General features: G+C 38.9%; 1 protein-coding gene across 1 annotated transcript in view; it reads left to right on the top strand.

The window, feature by feature from the left end:
• The window catches only part of LOC144632712 (gamma-glutamyl hydrolase-like), a 47,501-nt gene that overhangs the window by 23,224 nt on the left and 5,188 nt on the right, over nt 1-19,089 (top strand). The window contains exons 5-6 of the mRNA XM_078491422.1: nt 2,595-2,701; nt 16,557-16,650. Coding sequence (XP_078347548.1) covers nt 2,595-2,701; nt 16,557-16,650 — 201 coding nt within the window. The remainder of the gene's footprint in view (nt 1-2,594; nt 2,702-16,556; nt 16,651-19,089) is intronic.

The following is a 19,089-nucleotide window of genomic DNA, read 5'->3' as shown; positions in this document are numbered from 1 at the left end:
TTGAACTTCAATAATATCTTTGAAAAGAGCGAGTTTTTTGGTATGGTTTATTTTTGACTTTTGTAATTTTTAAACGATGTAAGTGCTAGTGATTATTTATTCGTGTTTTAGTTACGCAATCCATTGTTTGTGCGACGCTTTTTATAGATCGCCTTTCAGACACACGTGCGTTGAGATAAGAAAGCTGACATGTCACTTTTAAAATTGTTATATAACGTTTGTAAATGTGACAAGTCACGTTTTTTCCATGAGATCGCAAGTAATCACCCACAGCGGAAAGTAATCCCTTGAGAAATTAAAACAGTCCCTTGAGAAATTAAAAAAGTCCCTTGAGAGTTTACAAATATGTGGTTCCAAATTTTGTTTACATAACCCCTATTCTACGTTTTTAGCTTGTAAACAAGCAAAAACGTCGAAAAAAGGGAGGACGTGACACGACGTGACGTGACTCAAAACAAAAACATGCTGTGGATGTGGTGTTAACTAAAACACATCACATGGCGAGCTTTTTAAATAAAGCGTTACTACATGTAGCTCATAGCTGATATCAGTAATGTCACAATCTCACTTAATTTGCCTTTGAATGTTTTTTTTTTTTTGCGTGAATGGGCCATTCATAGTTTTTCTTCAAATAAGCGTTCAGTAATGTAACACAATCTCACTATATTTGCATATGAATGTTTTATTTTCCATGGGAATTGCGCCATTGATGGTTCGTGCTCTCAGGCTTCGTAGCACGAATTCTATTTCATCAAAAATATTTAAGTGTAACCTTTCATCCTTTTTTGCATTAGGTAAATTTGTTTGTGAATATGTTTACTTTTCTGTCAGCATGCAGGTCAGCACGTATAGCGTTATTTTGAGCAGCGAATAAAATTTAAGAGAAAGATGCACGTTTCTGCACGACTCAAAAAGATGAAAACGGATGACGTGACACAAAGATAATGTGACGCGAAACAAAATCGTGCAGCATAGTAATGTCACAATCTCACTTCATTTGCCTTTGAATGTTTTCTTACGTGAATGGGTCATTGATAGCATATGTTCTGAGGCTTTGTAGAAGGAATTCTATTCTCTTTTATCAGCAGAGGATAAGTGTAAGTGATCCTCTTTCGATTTGTTTTGTGAAATTTCAACCTTGTTCTCTGAAAGAGAGAGACCCTGGGAACGAAGTTGTAGAATAATTTGTTTTTGATTGACATGTGCTGAATGGCGTTCTAAAGAACCTTTCTGTCAGCACGTTCACCGTTAAATGTATGAATTAATAGCGGTTTAATATCAGAATGGAGTGAGTGAGGGATCGAAAGAGGAAACACATGACTTCGTGAATGATCACTACACCTCATTACCACGAGGTAAAAAAGAAGCATTCAGGGAAGTAGGCGGGATTTTGCATGGCTGAGTGCGAGCGCCAGAGGCGTGAGTGTCTAGCGGAGTCTTGATATATTCTCCCCTGGGGAATTTTGAAAAATCCAGTTTGTTATAGTCCACATTTTCTGCATTTTAACCCTCACTCCTTGATAAGCCTGGCCGTTGTGGCCCATAGGGAGTGTGGACGCACCTATCACACCCTACGTCCCACGGCCCTGTCTAATTAATATGAAGCTCACATGACCGTGCACAATGCATACCTGCAAACGCAGGTATGCATTGTGCATTGAATGGCATTGTTACACGTGGTAGAACACGAATAAAACCTTTTTAGCTTCGTTTGTTTTCCCATTTCAGTCCATGTGATGTTACCCTTGAAAATTATTCCAGTTATTCCAATTCAAAACAATATCCACATGGAATTAAAAGAATAATTTTCGAACACTTGTTACCAATCACTTTTGTGAGTCGGTGCCAGAGTGCCTCCATTCGTCTCGGACATCTGCTGCTCTTCGTACCTCAGTCCAAGATTTCAAGCCATTTCTTTCCTTTCTTTGTCCACTGTGCACCTTCAGGTGGTCTTTGGTCGTCTTCTTCTTCTTCAATCCTTTGGGTGCCCAGGTTATCGCTATGTTGCAATTGTTCGTGTGATTTTGCCGTAGTAGATGGCCAATCAGCTTCCATCTTCTGCGGGTTCTTTCTAGAAGCTCTTTGGTGCTGACATGATCTTGCCACGGAATATTCTTCGTAGGCACGTGTTTTGAAACACAGAAATTGCCTTGTCTCTTTCGTTCATTTTCCGGCCAAGTTTCGCACCCGTATAGCTAGATTGGCAGTACTAGTGTTTTATACTATCGCACTTTTTTATCGCAACTTTGTTCATCTTGAGATGTAACTGGGCCTCCATATCTTTCTAAAGCGGAGGAATGCACCTCTGGCTTTTGCAATTCTATTCTTCAGGTCTTTAAAACCTCCTCCCCGAGGCTCTTTACACTGTTACTCCTAAGTAAACAAACTCTAATTTTCAGATAGATAAACGAAAAAATTCTCTAGAGAACATCACATGATCTGAAATCAGCAATTTTCTATTGCAACGACTGAAAATTTTGCTTTATATTAATACATTTAAAGGAGACTATTTATTGAGCCAGATTCGCAGGAAGATTAACTATAGCAGAGCTCGCCTAAACGACAAACATAAATATTGCGCATTCTTTCTATAGATTATAAAACGACATCTGTGTGGAAATATGCTCCGACACATGTGGTGCGCTTCTTACAGAACAATAGAGTGGCATACAACAATCACAAGAAAGCAATCACACCTCAGGTTTGTAATGACTTACAATCTTAAATATAAGTTACCAAAACAACAACAACAATAACAATAATCCCAAAGAACAGATCTTAGAACATTCCCCACAGGCTATTACCATTCTAGTGTGTTTGTGATAACAGCTTCCCAATATGAACATCCAAATTGTTCTTTAATTGGTATTTTAAATATTTGAGCTTTCCAAAAACAGCTTTTTACGGCTGTGTATTTGTAATACAATACAATGATTAAATTAGAAATATATATATTTTTAATTTGTTTTTATATGGTGTTTTGGGCTATTTAAAGCTTGCAAGAGAAGTACCTATTACAACTTTAAGTTTTACCATGATCTGTACCACCAGCCGGCTGGAGAATTTATACAGTTTTCCCCAAATTTTTCAAAATCACTGCCTGTCTTCTCCAAAAAGCAAAACATGTTGCACTATAAAACGTCTCTTGAAGCTTGAAATGGTCGAAAAAACAGCATAAAAACAAACCTAGACAAAGCAAAAATAGTCTACTTCATTTTATTACAAATAGAGGACCCGCATGAAAACCAGCTTAGCGCTGATGTGGCATCCTCTCTAAATATAGCCATTTATTTATTTAGACAAACAAAATCCGCGCCGACAAAATCCTGTCAAAACCATAGCCATCCAGTCGAAAATTACCTGTTCAGCGGTCAACTTCACAAAACACGTGACTTTGATGAGCTCCATACCTGAGCCTACGATATGATCATGTGATAATGGAGAGCGGATACCTTGTTTTGACAGCTGATGTTTAACCTTTTAAAGAGGACATGCAATCTCGAGCCCAGAGTGACCCCCGGCTCCGCGATCCGTCAGCGGTTGGTCAGCGGTAGGGTCGCTGGGACTCACTCTGGAAAACTGAATTTAATTCAGTTGCCTACTGGTCCTCACAGAACAATAGAAATCATCACAGAAGTCTGAAAATCTCCCCGGAAGTAAACCAAAAGGAAACCCTGGAAAAACATTTTTTTGTTTTCCATGGTCAAATGTTCAGATGTATCACCTTAATTTTGTAAAACACCTAAAAACTCGTGATATGGCGCTACATAAATGAAGTATTTTCTAATTCTACCATTTCTGAAATCATAACATACTATGAATAAACTCAGAGACTCAAAGGACAGAACAGAATGCATTATGGTCAATCAATCGACAGCATGATAATAATTTTCCAGGGTAATTTCGCTTGAGAATAAGTCAAATGAGTTCACCTTTCAGTTCAGTATTGAAGCAGCAAAATTAATGTGATATTTGTGCTTTTCGTGCAAAGGTTTGTAACAAGATACCTTTGTTTTTCTCTTAGACTGCTATGATGCGTTTAAGTCTAATTAAATTAACGCCACGGATTCTACAAGAATCATACCGCATTGTCTCCTTCAGCATTTAGAAAACGACCTAAAAAATTACAAATTTTCCGAACAGTGCACGAGCAGAGCACAAACTATGAATTACAAAGCATAAAATGTCGAAATTGCGACTTCCCCCCCCCCCCCCCGAAATTCTCGCTAAAAATTGCGGCTTTTCCACCGAAATTGTCGCTAAGCATTTCGTGCGCCAGATCATGCTCTCGCCACGGTCTGGTGAACACGTCACACGCTCACTCAAGCATGAAGCCGAGCACCCTGCGAGCAGAGCCCTTTCTCTTCCACTGATATACTTCCCAAATCTCAACCGCAGGGAAGTAAAAAAAAGGCTCTGCTCGCAGGGTGGAAGCCAAGAAGCACGTGTGAAGATTTCTTTCAAGAAATGTCGGAACCGTCACGAAAGCATGTTCAAACAACTTAAGAGGCAGAGGTTTTACAAAATAAAACGGAGATTAGTTAACACGACATGTAATATGATACTGTTGTTTTCTCGCAGATCGCTGTGATGCCTTTTAAGTTTAATTAAATTAACGCCACGGATTCTACAGGAATTCTACCGCATTGAAAAGCACACCACGTTAGGCTTTAATACAAAATTTCTAAACACGTCCCTGTTATTTTAATTTTCGATAGCTTGAATTTCAGTTTGATATTGAAACAGCAAACGAGATACTTTTGTTTTTTGTCAAAAACATGTAACATTACACTTTTGTTTTTGCTTTTGTCGAAAACGGATGTAACGTGATGATATGGTAATGTGATTTATTTTCTGGCGACATTGATTATAACACAGATATTATCAATTGATTATGAGATGCTAGATCACCTTTTCTAAGAAAACAGCGTTGCCATATCAAGAATTATTTCACATGAACCACTATGACGCCTTAGTGTTTAATTCAATTAATTTGTGGTTTTAACTCATTTGTGTTTTTTAACGGAGTCTACACGAATCCATCTGCAGAAGAAACACGCAATGTTCGTGATGTAGACTGATCTGCGCATGCGTTTAGCACAAAATATTTTGTTCCAGAAAGAATTGTACCACAAGGAGAGCATAGTGCTTTCTATAAACAAATATATACCTTGAGTTCTTCATTTGTAAGTGTCGTAAATATACTCCCCGTTTTACCAAGGGCACACGGTCAGGTTCTCTCCATCCCCTCCCCCTTTTACAGAAATAATTAATTAATTGATATTAATTAATTAATTGGTGATTAAAAGTTTACACCGCGTTAGCGGTTTAGTGGCTTAGGGCCTGTTTATATGGAAGAGAGTTGTCCCTGGTAGGAGGGTTACCCTCCATACCGAGCCACCCCAGGCGAGAGAGCTTTCCATATGTTTCTTTATAAATAGCTGCGAACTGTTTATATGAGAAATTGCAAAGTTGGCTCGGGGGGCAGGGTGACCCTGGGTGGAGGGTCACTCGCTTTGATGGTAGGGTGACCCTGGGGATAAAAAAAAAAAAAAAAAAAAAAAAAAAAAAAAAAAAAAAAAAAAAAAAAAAAAAAAAAAAAAAAAAAAAAAAAACAAAAAAACAAAAAAAAAAAAAAAAAAAAAGCTACCTGAGCGAGCCAACTTTTTTCCATATAAACAGTATGGATATTTTTGCCTCGCCTACCAGGGACAAGTTGACACATACGGAGCATGCGCAAATGCTAGAATCGGCCAAAACAACATCGTGTCGGCGGAAAATTTGTCTAAAATGGTCTTCGTCGATGTTTCAGCGTTCCTGATTTTAAAAAAGGCAGCCTTAATAGATATTTCAAAATAACTCTCGCCAGTCTCTTGAACCGAGAGGGCCAAGTTTTGGCTCGGTCAACAGGGACAACTTTCTCATATAAACGCTCGGTAAAAGATAGCTCGGGGGAAAGGGTTACCCTCCTACCAGGGACAACTCTCCTCCATATAAACAGGCCCTTAGTGGTTTAGGGGTTTAGCAGTTGCCAACCCACCAAACCATCACAATAGAGCATTCTGCACTTAAAAGGACTTCCTATAAAAGTCAATTCTGAACGGACTTTTTAAACAACAACGACGGCGTCACCAAGGACAAGGTCGATTGAAAACTCAATTTATAGTTGACTTACAAATCTCGCTAGAACTACTGTTTTCATTCAAATCTCCGTTACGGTTGAAAAACTGAATATCGCAGACAGTGCTCGTTTTAAGGTCGCGCAGTATTTATTTAAGAGTATGCACGAACTGCCGGACGACTGAAGCCGACAACAAACGAAATATTCATGAGAATGTTTGTTTTTAAACACCTTTGTACAAGTAATTACTATAAATTGTTCTCAGCTTTGTGCCACGTGCGCTGGGACATAGGGAATTATCATAATTAGATTCACAGCTTTGAATATATCACACGTTGTTGTAAACATTGACTCGGAAGGTCTTCGGAAGCCTCAAAACCTGCAATTTTGTGTCCAAGTTTTCTCCGCCGATATAGAATTTCAAGAGTTGATTCGCGAGGAACATAAACTTGGTGTAGTCTATTGTGCTATGACTAGAGCGAATTTTTAAATTTCCTTCTCAAAATGAAGATAGCACGTTTCACAGTTTAAATTTCACATTTTTGCTCTCTTAGAAGCCATTAACTTGTAGCAGTTTTTGAAATCAAAAATTTCGTTCTAGTCATAGCACAAAAGAGGTTAAGATTTATCACTAGGCTATATAATCATTTAATATGGTGCGCTGTTCTAGCTGAAAACTTGGACACAAAATCGCATTATCTGCAGTTAAACTTTTAAGGGCTTGTTACATCACAGACAACGGTCATCTCTCAGTAAAAGGATAATCATGATGTAATTCCATCATCCCCGAATATCCTTGTTAAATTTTAGAGGAATCGATGTTCAACATGTAGTGAATTAAAGCGTTTCAAGATAGCACTCTGTCAAGAAATTTGGCTAATGAATTTATTAATAAGCAAGGGTCCCGCGCGACCTTAAAATAATAACTAACAACGCAGAATTTGAAAATTACGCGTTGTTGTTTTGCTGAAAAAAAAAAGGAATTGTACAATTGTGTGCACGTGAATTGCGTGAATTGTGTGCACGTGAATTGCGTGAATTGTGTGCACGAGCTGAGTCGCCGAAATGCTTATTACACCTTTTGAATAGCGTTGACCGGTTTGGCCTTTAACGTCTTTATTAATATTACCGCCATTCGACGAGGAAAAAAATATTTGCTCGAAAACGTGCCATCTATCATGAAAAGATGCGCTGTCAGCGAGAAGCCTCTGAAATACGAAAGTCGCCAAACAAAATTTTTTATCAACATAACAATAGCTTGTCCGTGCGTTGTGCATTATGTAAATTTCTTCGCCGTCGTCTGCAAAACAACAACTGACACACGCACGCAGTCTTCAGAGGCGGAATCCAGGAAGGCAAACAAGATCTTTCATTTAAAACCAATATAGCAGTATGCTCAAGAAAGAGACTAACGGAAATCAAAACACCAGACGCTCTTTTGTTATTTTTTTTTCTGCAGATTTTTTTTTTTTTTTTTTTTTTTTATAAAACACTTTTTTTGTTTTTTTTTAAAAAAATTTAATTTTTTTTTTTTTTTTCTTTTTTGGGAAATTTTTTTCCCCTTTTATTTAGAAAAAGGGCAAAAAAAAAACGGAAGACCAAGTCTACCTAAAAACGACCTAAATTGAACTGAACAAATCCAGTTTCCCAAAGTCCGTCCCGTACCACTGATCGACTAGACGGACTCTGGGCTCAAGATTGGAGGACATGTACACGAATTTCACACAAAAATGAAAATTCTTGGCAAGAGTTCTTTACATGGATTTCGCTCATTCTCTTACCATGGGTAGGCCTTAATATGAAATAAATCACAGTATTTTTTTCTTTGTTCGTGAGCGGCCTCGTCGCGGATGTGTCCGCCCGCTCCGACATGGTATTCACCGCCTGTCCGGCTGCCTCGTCCCCGGCCGCGGCCTCGGGCGGTTCCGCCTCGGACGTTTTCCCCCCCCGGGTGAATCCTATATGTATACTTTGTTTGGCTAAATATCGATTTGCTTTCGAGAAAATCGATAAAAATCCAGCAAAATTGACGCTTTCGGAGCTCAAAATTTATGCCGAGTTTGTTAGCTTCGCGTCAAAAAATAAAGCACTCTGGAAAAAAAGTACCTATTAAATATCGAAGAATAACATCAAATTAGTACGTCGAAAGCAATTTCTGCTCTTGAGTCCTTTTATTTACAAAATATAATTAAATTTATTCGACACACTTTGGATTTAATCCAAAATAGGTCAAACTTATCGCTTTATTTAAGTATGAGCGAAGCGAAATAAATGGCCAAAAATTTGGTATTAGACAGATAAATGATTAAACGAAAAATACCAAAATTACAGTCAGGAGTTGACATTAATACTCTTTATAAATTCTGACGCTGACTTATTTGAGCGTAAACAACGCTCATAATGTGCTCAATTGAGCACATTATGAGCGTTGTTTTATACGCTCAAATAAGTCAGCGTCAGAATTTATAAAGAGTATTAAGATAAATGATTGTTCTTTTCGATACTAAAAGGATTTCCTGGGGAAATGATTTAGTGCGATGCTTTCACATCTCAAAGTTGCTTAAAATTCGTTAATTTAACCGACCGTGACATTGTTGATCTTATCAACATATGTAAACATTCCACGCAAAGGTTAATTTTCCCCATGTCAACTTTAACTAGTAAAATAAAAACATAGACTTGCTTACCGTGGTGTTTGCTGATACATTGTAAATCCTGTTTTCCTCATTTACGACAAAACCAAAGCCCTCGGCGAAGCTGGTTATCCAATTTTCTTGGCGCGCCATTTGTAACTGATTTCCACGTCTTGAAGTGACAGTTCTTTTCCATGCATTTTTGAAAACAGTCCAGTCTTAACGGATCAGTGTAAACAGGAATACGAAGTACTTTGCTTTAAATCAACTTAAAGCTTACCAGCAGTGGTAGATAAATCGATACGGCCGGCGAATCTTCCTTTCGAAAACCGCCATTTGAGATTTGTCGGCCCTTTATCCTGCGGTATGCAGATAATTAATTCACACTTAAGTAACCACATAACCACAGGTAGCAGGAGGGCATTTTGCGTGCGCATGCGTCGATATGGGCTAGCGCGCACGACAGAGAAGTTCTGCTATCGATTGTTTACATATTTTTCACAATTTATGGCCTAATTTTCAGCTCAAAATAAAAGGTGTTTTAAGTTTTATTTGCTGTATACGATACTAAGAGTCCTTGTTTTATCTTCTGACAACAACCAGCATACTTTGGTGTCGGCGTGCCGTTTATCTGATCGACTTTGGCTATGTGTATTAAACATTGCGCATGGACAAAATGGCGACCGAATGTCGAGAACCGTAATACCTTGCCCATATTTTTAATAGCTGGGAGATCTAAACGGACAAAGCGCTACGGCTACTTAGTACTAAAATATAAAACAGCAGTTTTAACTATACGATGTCATAATCAAGTATCCCGGGTTTGAGCGAGTGGTCATGATTTTGTTCAGATTTTTCATAAAACTGCAATTTCATCGTTCTCACGATGCAAAAATCTCAAAATCTAACCTTATCTCCAGCGTCTACCGATGATATATGGAGCCTAGACTTGAACTATCGTCTAATGCTGCGAAGGTAGCGTTAAAAAATGGTCTATTGTGGTAATTTTTAGCTTTCTTTAACGTACTTCTCGCTGGTTTATTCTAACAGAGAAACTATCGTTTGTGATTATTTCCTCAAACTTAAGCATTGGTCAAAAAACTCACATTCGTTACCAATATTCCGTTGAACAAGAAAAATGCTGAGATGGTCTTAATTATAAAGTGTTATGGTAATTCTTTCTGGTGACTATTTGTTTAATTTTACTATGTTAATTAGTACATTTTTGGCTCCTTTATCAAATCTACCTTGATCACCAGTCAAAAAATAGCAGAAAAACAAGCGAAATATATTTCAGAAACGTTCTAATAACTGCTGCATAAAATGTCTTAAGAAAAATTTTTAATGTAAAAAGATTTTAATTCTTCAACGTTTTTTCTTTAAGAGACCTGTAAAACTGTTTCCCTTGCTTGTCGCCTATGTGTCAAACTGTTTGCTCGAGGGAGTTGGCCTTGCTTTAGAGTCATCATGAGCTGCATTATCATGTGCAGAACACCCAAACATTCTTTCCCCTCAGGAAAACCCTTTTCTTTGTGGCCGTCCCTTTAGGCAAAAAATTCCGACAAGCTATATGCTCGCACTCTGCTTTATTAAGCATTGATTTGATGTGAAGTTTTGATCTTAATATATCACACTCCAGCACACGAATAAATGTTTTCCTCTTTTTACGGCCTGTTTGATTTTTGTCGGTGAAGGCTTTCCTACCTGTCCCACATATTTTCCCATTATTTTCAACAACGATCCCGAAGCAGGCCAGAAAATCTGCTTTATAAGAGCCTTTCCACACACAAAACACTTTTTCTTAGCGAAATTACGTCTATATTAAGTTATGTGACGATAAACAGTACAAAAAACAAAGTTTGAATCTTCCGCGCCATTTTTATTCCCAAGATCACCGGTCTTACGCGGTTGCACGCATGCGCCCGCAAAATGCCCTCCTGCTACCACAGGTTAGAAAGTGCGGGCCTCGATGCAGTTAAGAGAAGGTACTGGGAGGGAAGTGTTTTTAAATCACTGGACAAAAGAAAAGGTCGAGTACGTCACGCTTAAGTCACGAATGTTTTTTATCGTTTCCTTTTGCCGCGAACCAATCAGAGTTGTTTTTTTGATTGACAGTTTTGCGAAGTGTAGTCGAGCACGCGGTGTGAATTGAGATGTGATTTTCCTCCGTCGGCAAACTCGCTTTGTTGTCAGTGTTATAAGGAATTTCTTGAGAATAACCGTTGTTGGTATCATTTGCTTTGCCGTAGTTTATCTGTGATACAATCACAGCAGATCTTCTCAAAAGCAACACCTATAAAACAACATCTGCAAAACGTAATTAGTTTGCAAGACAGAAGCCTCGATCTAATGTGACAAACTGTTGATTCTTATCGCTTTGGAGACAAGATTTTTCTCTTCCGGTGTTACGACAAAATGTCGTGATTGACACATTTTTTGCATTCCGATCGTTCTTAGAAGAAAAACAAAATTTTCAACTTCCGGTTTGCAGATAGCTTTTATAAACGTGGCGCGCACGCGTAATACGCAATCCGCTGGTCACTGTCAAGATTAGGGTTGCGGGCCTCTCTTGGGCCCGCAATAAGCTCTGAATAGAAAAACTTTGGGCTGAACTTGTAATTAAGTTTCACTCGGCTTCAGTAAGCCACGTTCGCGTTCGAGATAATTGTTAAATGGTTGCATGAAAGCGCTTTTAACTTCCGGGTCGAAAGTTCTTCTGTTGCGTTGCTTCGCTTTGTTTCATATTTTTTTTATCCAGTTCTTATAAACCTTGTTCAAATTCTTGATTAGGCTAAGGCAAAATAGTTGTAGAGTCAACTCTCTCTTATTGAAGACCTCTGTAAGACGGACACCTGGTGTTGGTCCTGTCCTTGCTGTTTTTTTTTTTTCAGTCATTTCTACACTGTAACCAGCTAGGCTACGTTTACACGGGCAGGACCGGAACCGTTCCGAACTGGACCGGACCATAACGGCCTCTGTTTACACGGAACCGTTTGGAACCGATCCATGTGTTTACACGGGGCCGTTCTGGAACCGGTCCGGAACGGTTCCATAACTGGACCTGCAAAATAGTAGGTCCAGTTTGGGTTTTGTCCCGGACCGGTTCAAGAACAGTCCCGTGTAAACAGAAGGCCTATCCGGTCCGAAAATCTGACCGGATCCGTTCCGGACCGGTCCCGTGTAAACATAGCCTAGGGTTACGTTTACACGGGACCGGCTCGGAACCGTTCCGACCTGGACCGGACCGGATCGGCCTATGTTTACACGGTTTTCGATCCGTTTCGAACCGGTTACAGAACGGTAGCAGTGGTAGATAAATCGATTCGATCTTTTCGAAAACCGCTATTTGAGATTTGTCGGCCTTTTTTTTCTGCGGTATGCAGATAATGTATTTCACACTTGCGTAACTTCCGGCACATGAAATCGACAACCGCCGTGACCAGGTAGCACCCTGCGTTTTGGTATAGTATTGGTTGAGGCACCATATTATTGCTATATTAATATAAGCTCTAAATGAAAAACTTTTGGACTGAACAGGTAGCCACCGTTTGAGAAAGTTGCTAAATGGTTGCATGACAGCGCTTTTAACTCCCAGGTCTAAAGTTCATCTGTTGCGTTGCTTCGCTTTATTTTATATTTTTTTTGTTCTTACCTTTGCCCAAGTTCTTGATTAGGTCAAGACAAAACAGGTGAAAACAAAATCTAAGATGTTATCGTTGGAACCGTCTTCGTGGGTTTCGGCGTAAACAAGGGAAAGTGCCCCCGCCAGAGCTTGCGGGGAGGAACGAGCGCCTCGCCGTCAGGGGGCCCAAATGTATCAAAAATATCATAGTCATTATATAAATATTTTGTTTTTAAACCTGTTTTCCGGTGTGTCTTTGAGTTGATTTGGAAGCTATTAGGGGAAAGACGGTTTAAGTTTCAAATATTATCCGCAGTCTGTTCCTTTGTAAATACGACGGTTGAAATTATAATACGACTCAAGTTTCCAAACAACAAGTGATATAAAGTAATAACTTTATAATCACCTTAATTCTCAATTCCCTAGGCGAACTTCATTAGGAGGGAGTTGTGAAAGCTGGGGTATTCCCCCAAAAAGGCTCTGTGTCGTCCAATGAGGTCGTGATTTTAGGTTCCCGATCTAGAACGGGATTTTCAATAATAAACGATATCTAGAACATTAAGGTATGGTATTTTAAACACACAAAAGTTTCAAAATATGAATGGCTTATCGCTAACAAATTACATCAAATGCAAGCAAAACAGAATTTATGTTAATCGGATCAAGACAAGGGTAAAGTACTTTTGACAAATCTCCTAGCCTTTCAATTGATGATAAATCCATAAAGCAAGTTTCTAGCACTAAATCTCTTGGTGTGCACATTGATGAAAATCTCTCTTGGAATGTGCACATCGAGACCATTGCTAAGAAAATTACATCTGGCCTGGGAGCTTTAAAGGGGTGTAGACGATGTGTTCCTCAAAGCACGCTGCATTCTGTTTTCCGTGCCTTAATACAGCCTCATTTTGATTATTGCAGTGTTGTTTGGGGACACTGTAATGTGTAATAAGACCCTCTCTGACAAACTACAAAAATTGCAAAACCGCGCTTCGCGTATTCTAACCTTTTCCAGCTATGACACAAATGCCGGACTTCTCTTTGAACGGCGTGGCTGGAAAAGATTGGAATCTCAAAGGCAAATACAAGAAGCAGTAATGGTGCACAAATCTCTTAACGGTCTTGTACCTACCTATTTGCAATCTATCTTTTCTGATAGGAGTAATATAAATCAATACGAACTGAGAGACACCGTGGGCAAACTCGCTGTTCCATTGCCCCGCACAAACTATCTAAAAAAACAGTTTTAGTTACCAAGGTGCGGTGCTTTGGAACAGCTAACCACCTGATTTGCGGATTGCTGATGAATTTACCGTGTTAAAATAAAGTTAATACCTACCTACCTGCCAAAACGGGGTGACTTGTTTCTAGAACGCGTTATCTTCTGAATGCAGTTCTTTCTAACTGAATACCAGACATGACCAGAGGCCCCTGGTAAAAAGGGAATTTTATGCTTCTAGCAATGCTTGTTTTTGTCCGAAAGAATGCTCAACTGCAATTATGCTCATTTTTTTAAAATAATGTTACTTTGGTATAAATGCCTTGTTGTATTTTGCAGAAATAAATACAAAAAATGGCATCACGTCAGAAGTCCATAACAAACTTCTGATTACGTGTACTTTTCTTCACCTAGCTTTAATCGAATGAAGTGAAAAACACCCTTTCCTTTATTTTAACACCTTGGTGTAAACAGTTATAAATGTTCGGCGTTTTTTCAGTTATAAATTGTTTACCGTGACTGGTATTACAACTGCATATACATGATATATGGTCCCTTTTCCCCCACCCCTTCCCCACCTTTCCTTCCCGCTTTCATTTCGCCCAATCCTCCACAAGTAGGAGAGCCTGTTTACAGGCTAGACTACACAGAATATATATTTTCAAAATTCACGGGAGACGGATCCAACGACGCCATCTAAGGTTTTGTGTACAGCCAACTCTATCTGAAAGGGGTACCTACGGGACCGGCTCCAACTCAGTTCGTCTAAAAGAGATGTCCGTCTTATATGGATTTTAACGTCGTTTCAATTTTTCCACTGAAGAAGGGGCAGTAACCCCGAAACGTATGGAAACAGTTATCTTTTATCTGGCCCATTTTACATATACATCTTAAATTATCGTTTACATACACTAGTTATATGCGCTACACAGTCGCACGAAATTTCTGTTAAATAGATATTTCAATGTTACCGTTTCAAGGCCGGTGAATTATATATTAGTTACAGTATAAAATGATTGAAAAAACGGCAAGGACAGGACCAACACCAGGTGTCCGTCTTATAGAGGTCTTCAATAAGAGAGAGTTGACTCTACAACTGTTTTGCCTTAGCCTAATCAAGAATTTGAACAAGGTTAAGAACTGGATAAAAAATATGAAACAAAGCGAAGCAACGCAACAGAAGAACTTTCGACCCGGAAGTTAAAAGCGCTTTCATGCAACCATTTAACAATTATCTCGAACGCGAACGTGGCTTACTGAAGTGAAACTTAATTACAAGTTCAGCCCAAAGTTTTTCCATTCAGAGCTTATATTAAAATAATAAAAATAGTGCCTCAACCAATTTTCCAAAAAGGAAAAGCAGGGTGCTTTCTGGTCACGGTGGTTGTCGATTTCATGTGCCGGAATTTACTAAAGTGTGAATTTATTATCTGCATACCGCAGGACAAAGGGCCGACAAATCTCATATGGCGGTTTTCGAAACGAAGATTCGCCGGGCGTATCGATTTATCTACCACTGCTGGTAAGCTTTAAGTTGATTTAAAGCAAGATTTCCGCACAGCCCCCTACATTAATTATGCATACAATATTCTGACTGATTCGTTCTTTTCATGATTGCTGTTTATGTATAGTGATAGTATGAAATAGTTGCATACATAATTATGTAGGGGGCTGTGCGGAAATCTCTCCAAGCAAAGTACTACGTATTCCTGTTTACACTGATCCGTTAAGACTGGACTGTTTTCAAAAATGCATGGAAAAGAACTGTCACTTCAAGACGTGGAAATCAGTTACAAATGGCGCGTCAAGAAAATTGGATAACCAGCTTCGCCGAGGGCTTAGGTTTTGTCGTAAATGAGAAAAACAGGATTTACAATGTATCAGCAAACACCACGGTAAACAAGTCTATGTTTTTATTTTACTCAGTTGAAGTTCACATGGGGAAAATTAACCTTTGTGTGGAATGTTTACATAAAGTTGATAAGATCAACAATGTCACGGCCGGTTAAATTAACGAATTTTAAGCAATTTTGAGATCTGAAAGCATCGCACTAAATCATTTACCCAGGAAATCCTTTAAGTATCGAAAAGAACAATCATTTATCTGTCTAATACCAAATTTTCGGCCATTTATTTCGCTTCGCTCATACTTAAATAAAGCGATAAGTTTGACCTATTTTGGATTAAATCCAAAGTGTGTCGAATAAATTTAATTATATTTTGTAAATAAAAGGACTTCAAGAGCAGAAATTGCTTTCGACGTACTAATTTGATGTTATTCTTCGATATTTAATAGGTATTTTTCTTCCAGAGAGCTTTATTTTTCGACGCGAAGCTAACAAACTCGGCATAAATTTTGAGCTCTGAAAGCGTCAATTTTGCTGGATTTTAGAATCATCGATTTTCTTGAAAACAAATCGATATTTAGCCAAACAAAGTATACTGTGATTTATTTCATATTAAGGCCTACCCATGGTAAGAGTATGAGCGAAATCCATTTAAGGACTCTTACCGGAAAAATGTTTGACCGTAAGTAACATGTCCTCTTAAAAGGGAACCCTTGGTTGTTGCTATTGTCTGTAAGCACAGGATCTATTGTGTGAAACAATTGAACAACCATTACACGGAATTTTGGAAGTTTGGAATTTTGGCATTATTTAAAATAATTCAATGTCAACTTTTCGTAAGAACGGAGGTTCCCTTTTATGTTAACCAAGGGAGCATGCCAAGAAAAGATGAGACACTCTCCCCCCCCCATGTTGGGTTACCCGGTGACCCCTCCCCTTCCCCCAGAGTCTGTACAGACGGACGCTCGTACTGTCACGAGACTACTAAATTTTCTTGGCTTGATGGATTTCCAAAATTTCTTACCCATGGTGCTCCGCTGGCGCGCTTCTCACACCAGAGCTCCGCTATAAAAATTTTAGCTTGCGATTAACTATATTCAATTATTTCTTGTCGCAGATTTATCACAACAACAGCCTTTTAAAGAACTTTTTCAGAATTGTGGCCACCAGCAAAGATCGAAAAGGAGTTGAGTTCATTTCAATCATGGAAGGTATCCATTAGAACTTAAAAGTTGTCATTTGTCTTCACCGTGCCGTGCGTGTAGGCAAGATATATACGTAGAAACTCTGCGATTTGAAAACAAAACACATCTTAATAATTAACAACTATTCACCGAAGTGGAGGTGGCTAGCGCTGGATATTGACCGAGCAACAAAGCGGCAAGGTGAATATCCACCACTAGCCACCGACACTGAGGTGAATAGTTGTTTTAGTATTATACTTAAACAGTGAGATAACATAGCCCGAAAGGATGATTTTTGACTAGTTTATTCCTGTCATAAAGGACGAAGGATAACTCGAATAAGTTCATTGTGTCCAACAATTCAGACCACTTCAGTCTGATGATGGTATAGCTTATACCGAAATATTACAATTTATTTATCGAGGTCTTCATTTGTGGTCTGAATTGTTGGACACAATGAACTTATATAATTATTCGGGTTATCATTTCGTCCTTTATGTACTGAAACTGTCATCAGGTACTGGGTTATTCCTGTCAACGAGTACGGTTTTCAAGCGCGAGTTGCTCGGAGATGAATAGTAAACAATTATCCTGCGAAATCGCGCGGAATATTTAACAATTATCCTGCGAAATCGCGCGGAATATCGACTGATACTTAGCCGACGAGGCCGTAGGCCGAGTTGGCTAAAATCAGACGATATTCCGCAAGATTGAGCAGGATAATTGTTTTATTATTCAACAAATTGCCAACGAAACACATTTTGCAGAAAGAAAAACTATAATTATGCAGCGCTTTACAAGATTTCGGACGAATCTTCGCAACCTACATATATCGCAGGATATCTGTTATGTACGGATGACAGATATCGTTAACATTTTGACCATATATGGGCAGCGCGCGCATGTGTTGAATAATAATGCCTGATACTAGATATTCCGCAAGATTGAGCAGAATGATTGTTTTATTATTCAACAAATTGTCAATGAAGCACATTCTGCAGAAAGAAAAACTGTAATTATGCAGCGCTTTACAAGAATTCGGACGAATCTTCGCAACCTACTTATATCGCAGGATATCTATTATGTACAGATAACGTTAACACATTTGTTGAATAATAGATCCAAATGGTCTGGATAAAAGCAGACAAACTACTATTTTTAAAAAATGTACAACAACTTTTAGTTTGCAAGACATGTTTCGATCGTTCCAACGATCATCTTCAGTTGTGGAATCGTTTACAGTTGAAGTTGAATTTTTTACAAGCAATGGCGTAACATGCGTGATACGCAACATTCGTGATACATTTTAAATTTAACGTGCAGCATTTAAATGCGCGAGACATGGAACAATGCGCGCGAGTATAATGCATCAGTCAATTCCAGCAGTGCCCATCCCCCCCCCCCCGGGCTAACCCCCGGGCATTAGCATTTCTTTAAAAAAAATTGGCAAATTCCCCGGGGTGGGGATGAAGGAACCGGGCAAATGCCCCGCTCCCGGGTTAATTGTTTTTTTAATCTCTCGATAGGTGATATAAGAATATAATACAAGTTGTTGCTTTTTAGCAATGAAGAAATATCTAAAATCGAGAAAATATACCTTTAAAAACATCCACGAACATCCACGAGCTTCTCTAGTCATTCGTGAACTAGCTAATCTGCAACGTAGTCCACGTCTTGGCCAATAAACGCCTCCATCACGAATACGCGACTCACTCCACGGTTTTGAAAGTACGTGTCAAATGCCCGGGGGTCAACCCGAGGTACGCAAATGCCCCACCCTCGGGACGGGCAACATTAGGAAATGCCCCGGGGCTGCCCGGGGGGGGGGATGGGTACTGCTGGAATTGACTGATGCATAAATACACGGCAAAGAAATTAAACAGTAAAAATAACTTAGTAAATTACAATTATTACACAAAATGATGCAAAAAAATTGAATTAAATTAAACGACACCTATTTATAAGAAAATAACATAATACTAAAATGAAAGAGTTAAGTCAGCATGTTTGAGCTGCTTATTTAACGTGGGGTTTTCCCAGCGGATGTGGACAGCCTCTTTTAAAATTAGCTGTAGTCTATTGGGTGCGGAATCTACAATAGAAAAGCAGTTCTTAGATGCAAGCCTACGGCATGCCTCAGACTGCTGCAGATGTTGGTAAATGTGTGAGTTCCTGCCCCTACTCAGATGCTCACGAATGCGCGTTGAAAGATGACGGCTAGTTTCGCCGATGTAACAGCCATTACATCCTGCACAAGAAAATTTGTAGACAACGCGCGAACGGAGATCGAGAGGAACAGGATCCTTCACACTGAACATACTACTCACTTTAAAAGACGAAAAAACTAACTTAATTTCAATGTTAGTACAATAACGGTGGACAAGTTTACGCAATCTCTTCTGAGCTTCTGCAGAAAAGGATCCTACATAAGGTAACTTAAAATAATAAGATGAAACGGGTTGTTGA

The sequence above is a fragment of the Oculina patagonica genome, chromosome 12, assembly GCF_052425735.1.
Source record: "Oculina patagonica isolate OP01 chromosome 12, crgOcupat, whole genome shotgun sequence".
NCBI classification, from domain to species: domain Eukaryota; kingdom Metazoa; phylum Cnidaria; class Anthozoa; order Scleractinia; family Oculinidae; genus Oculina; species Oculina patagonica.
Note: the sequence above shows the minus strand (reverse complement) of the source record. Positions and strands in the feature narration are given on the sequence as shown.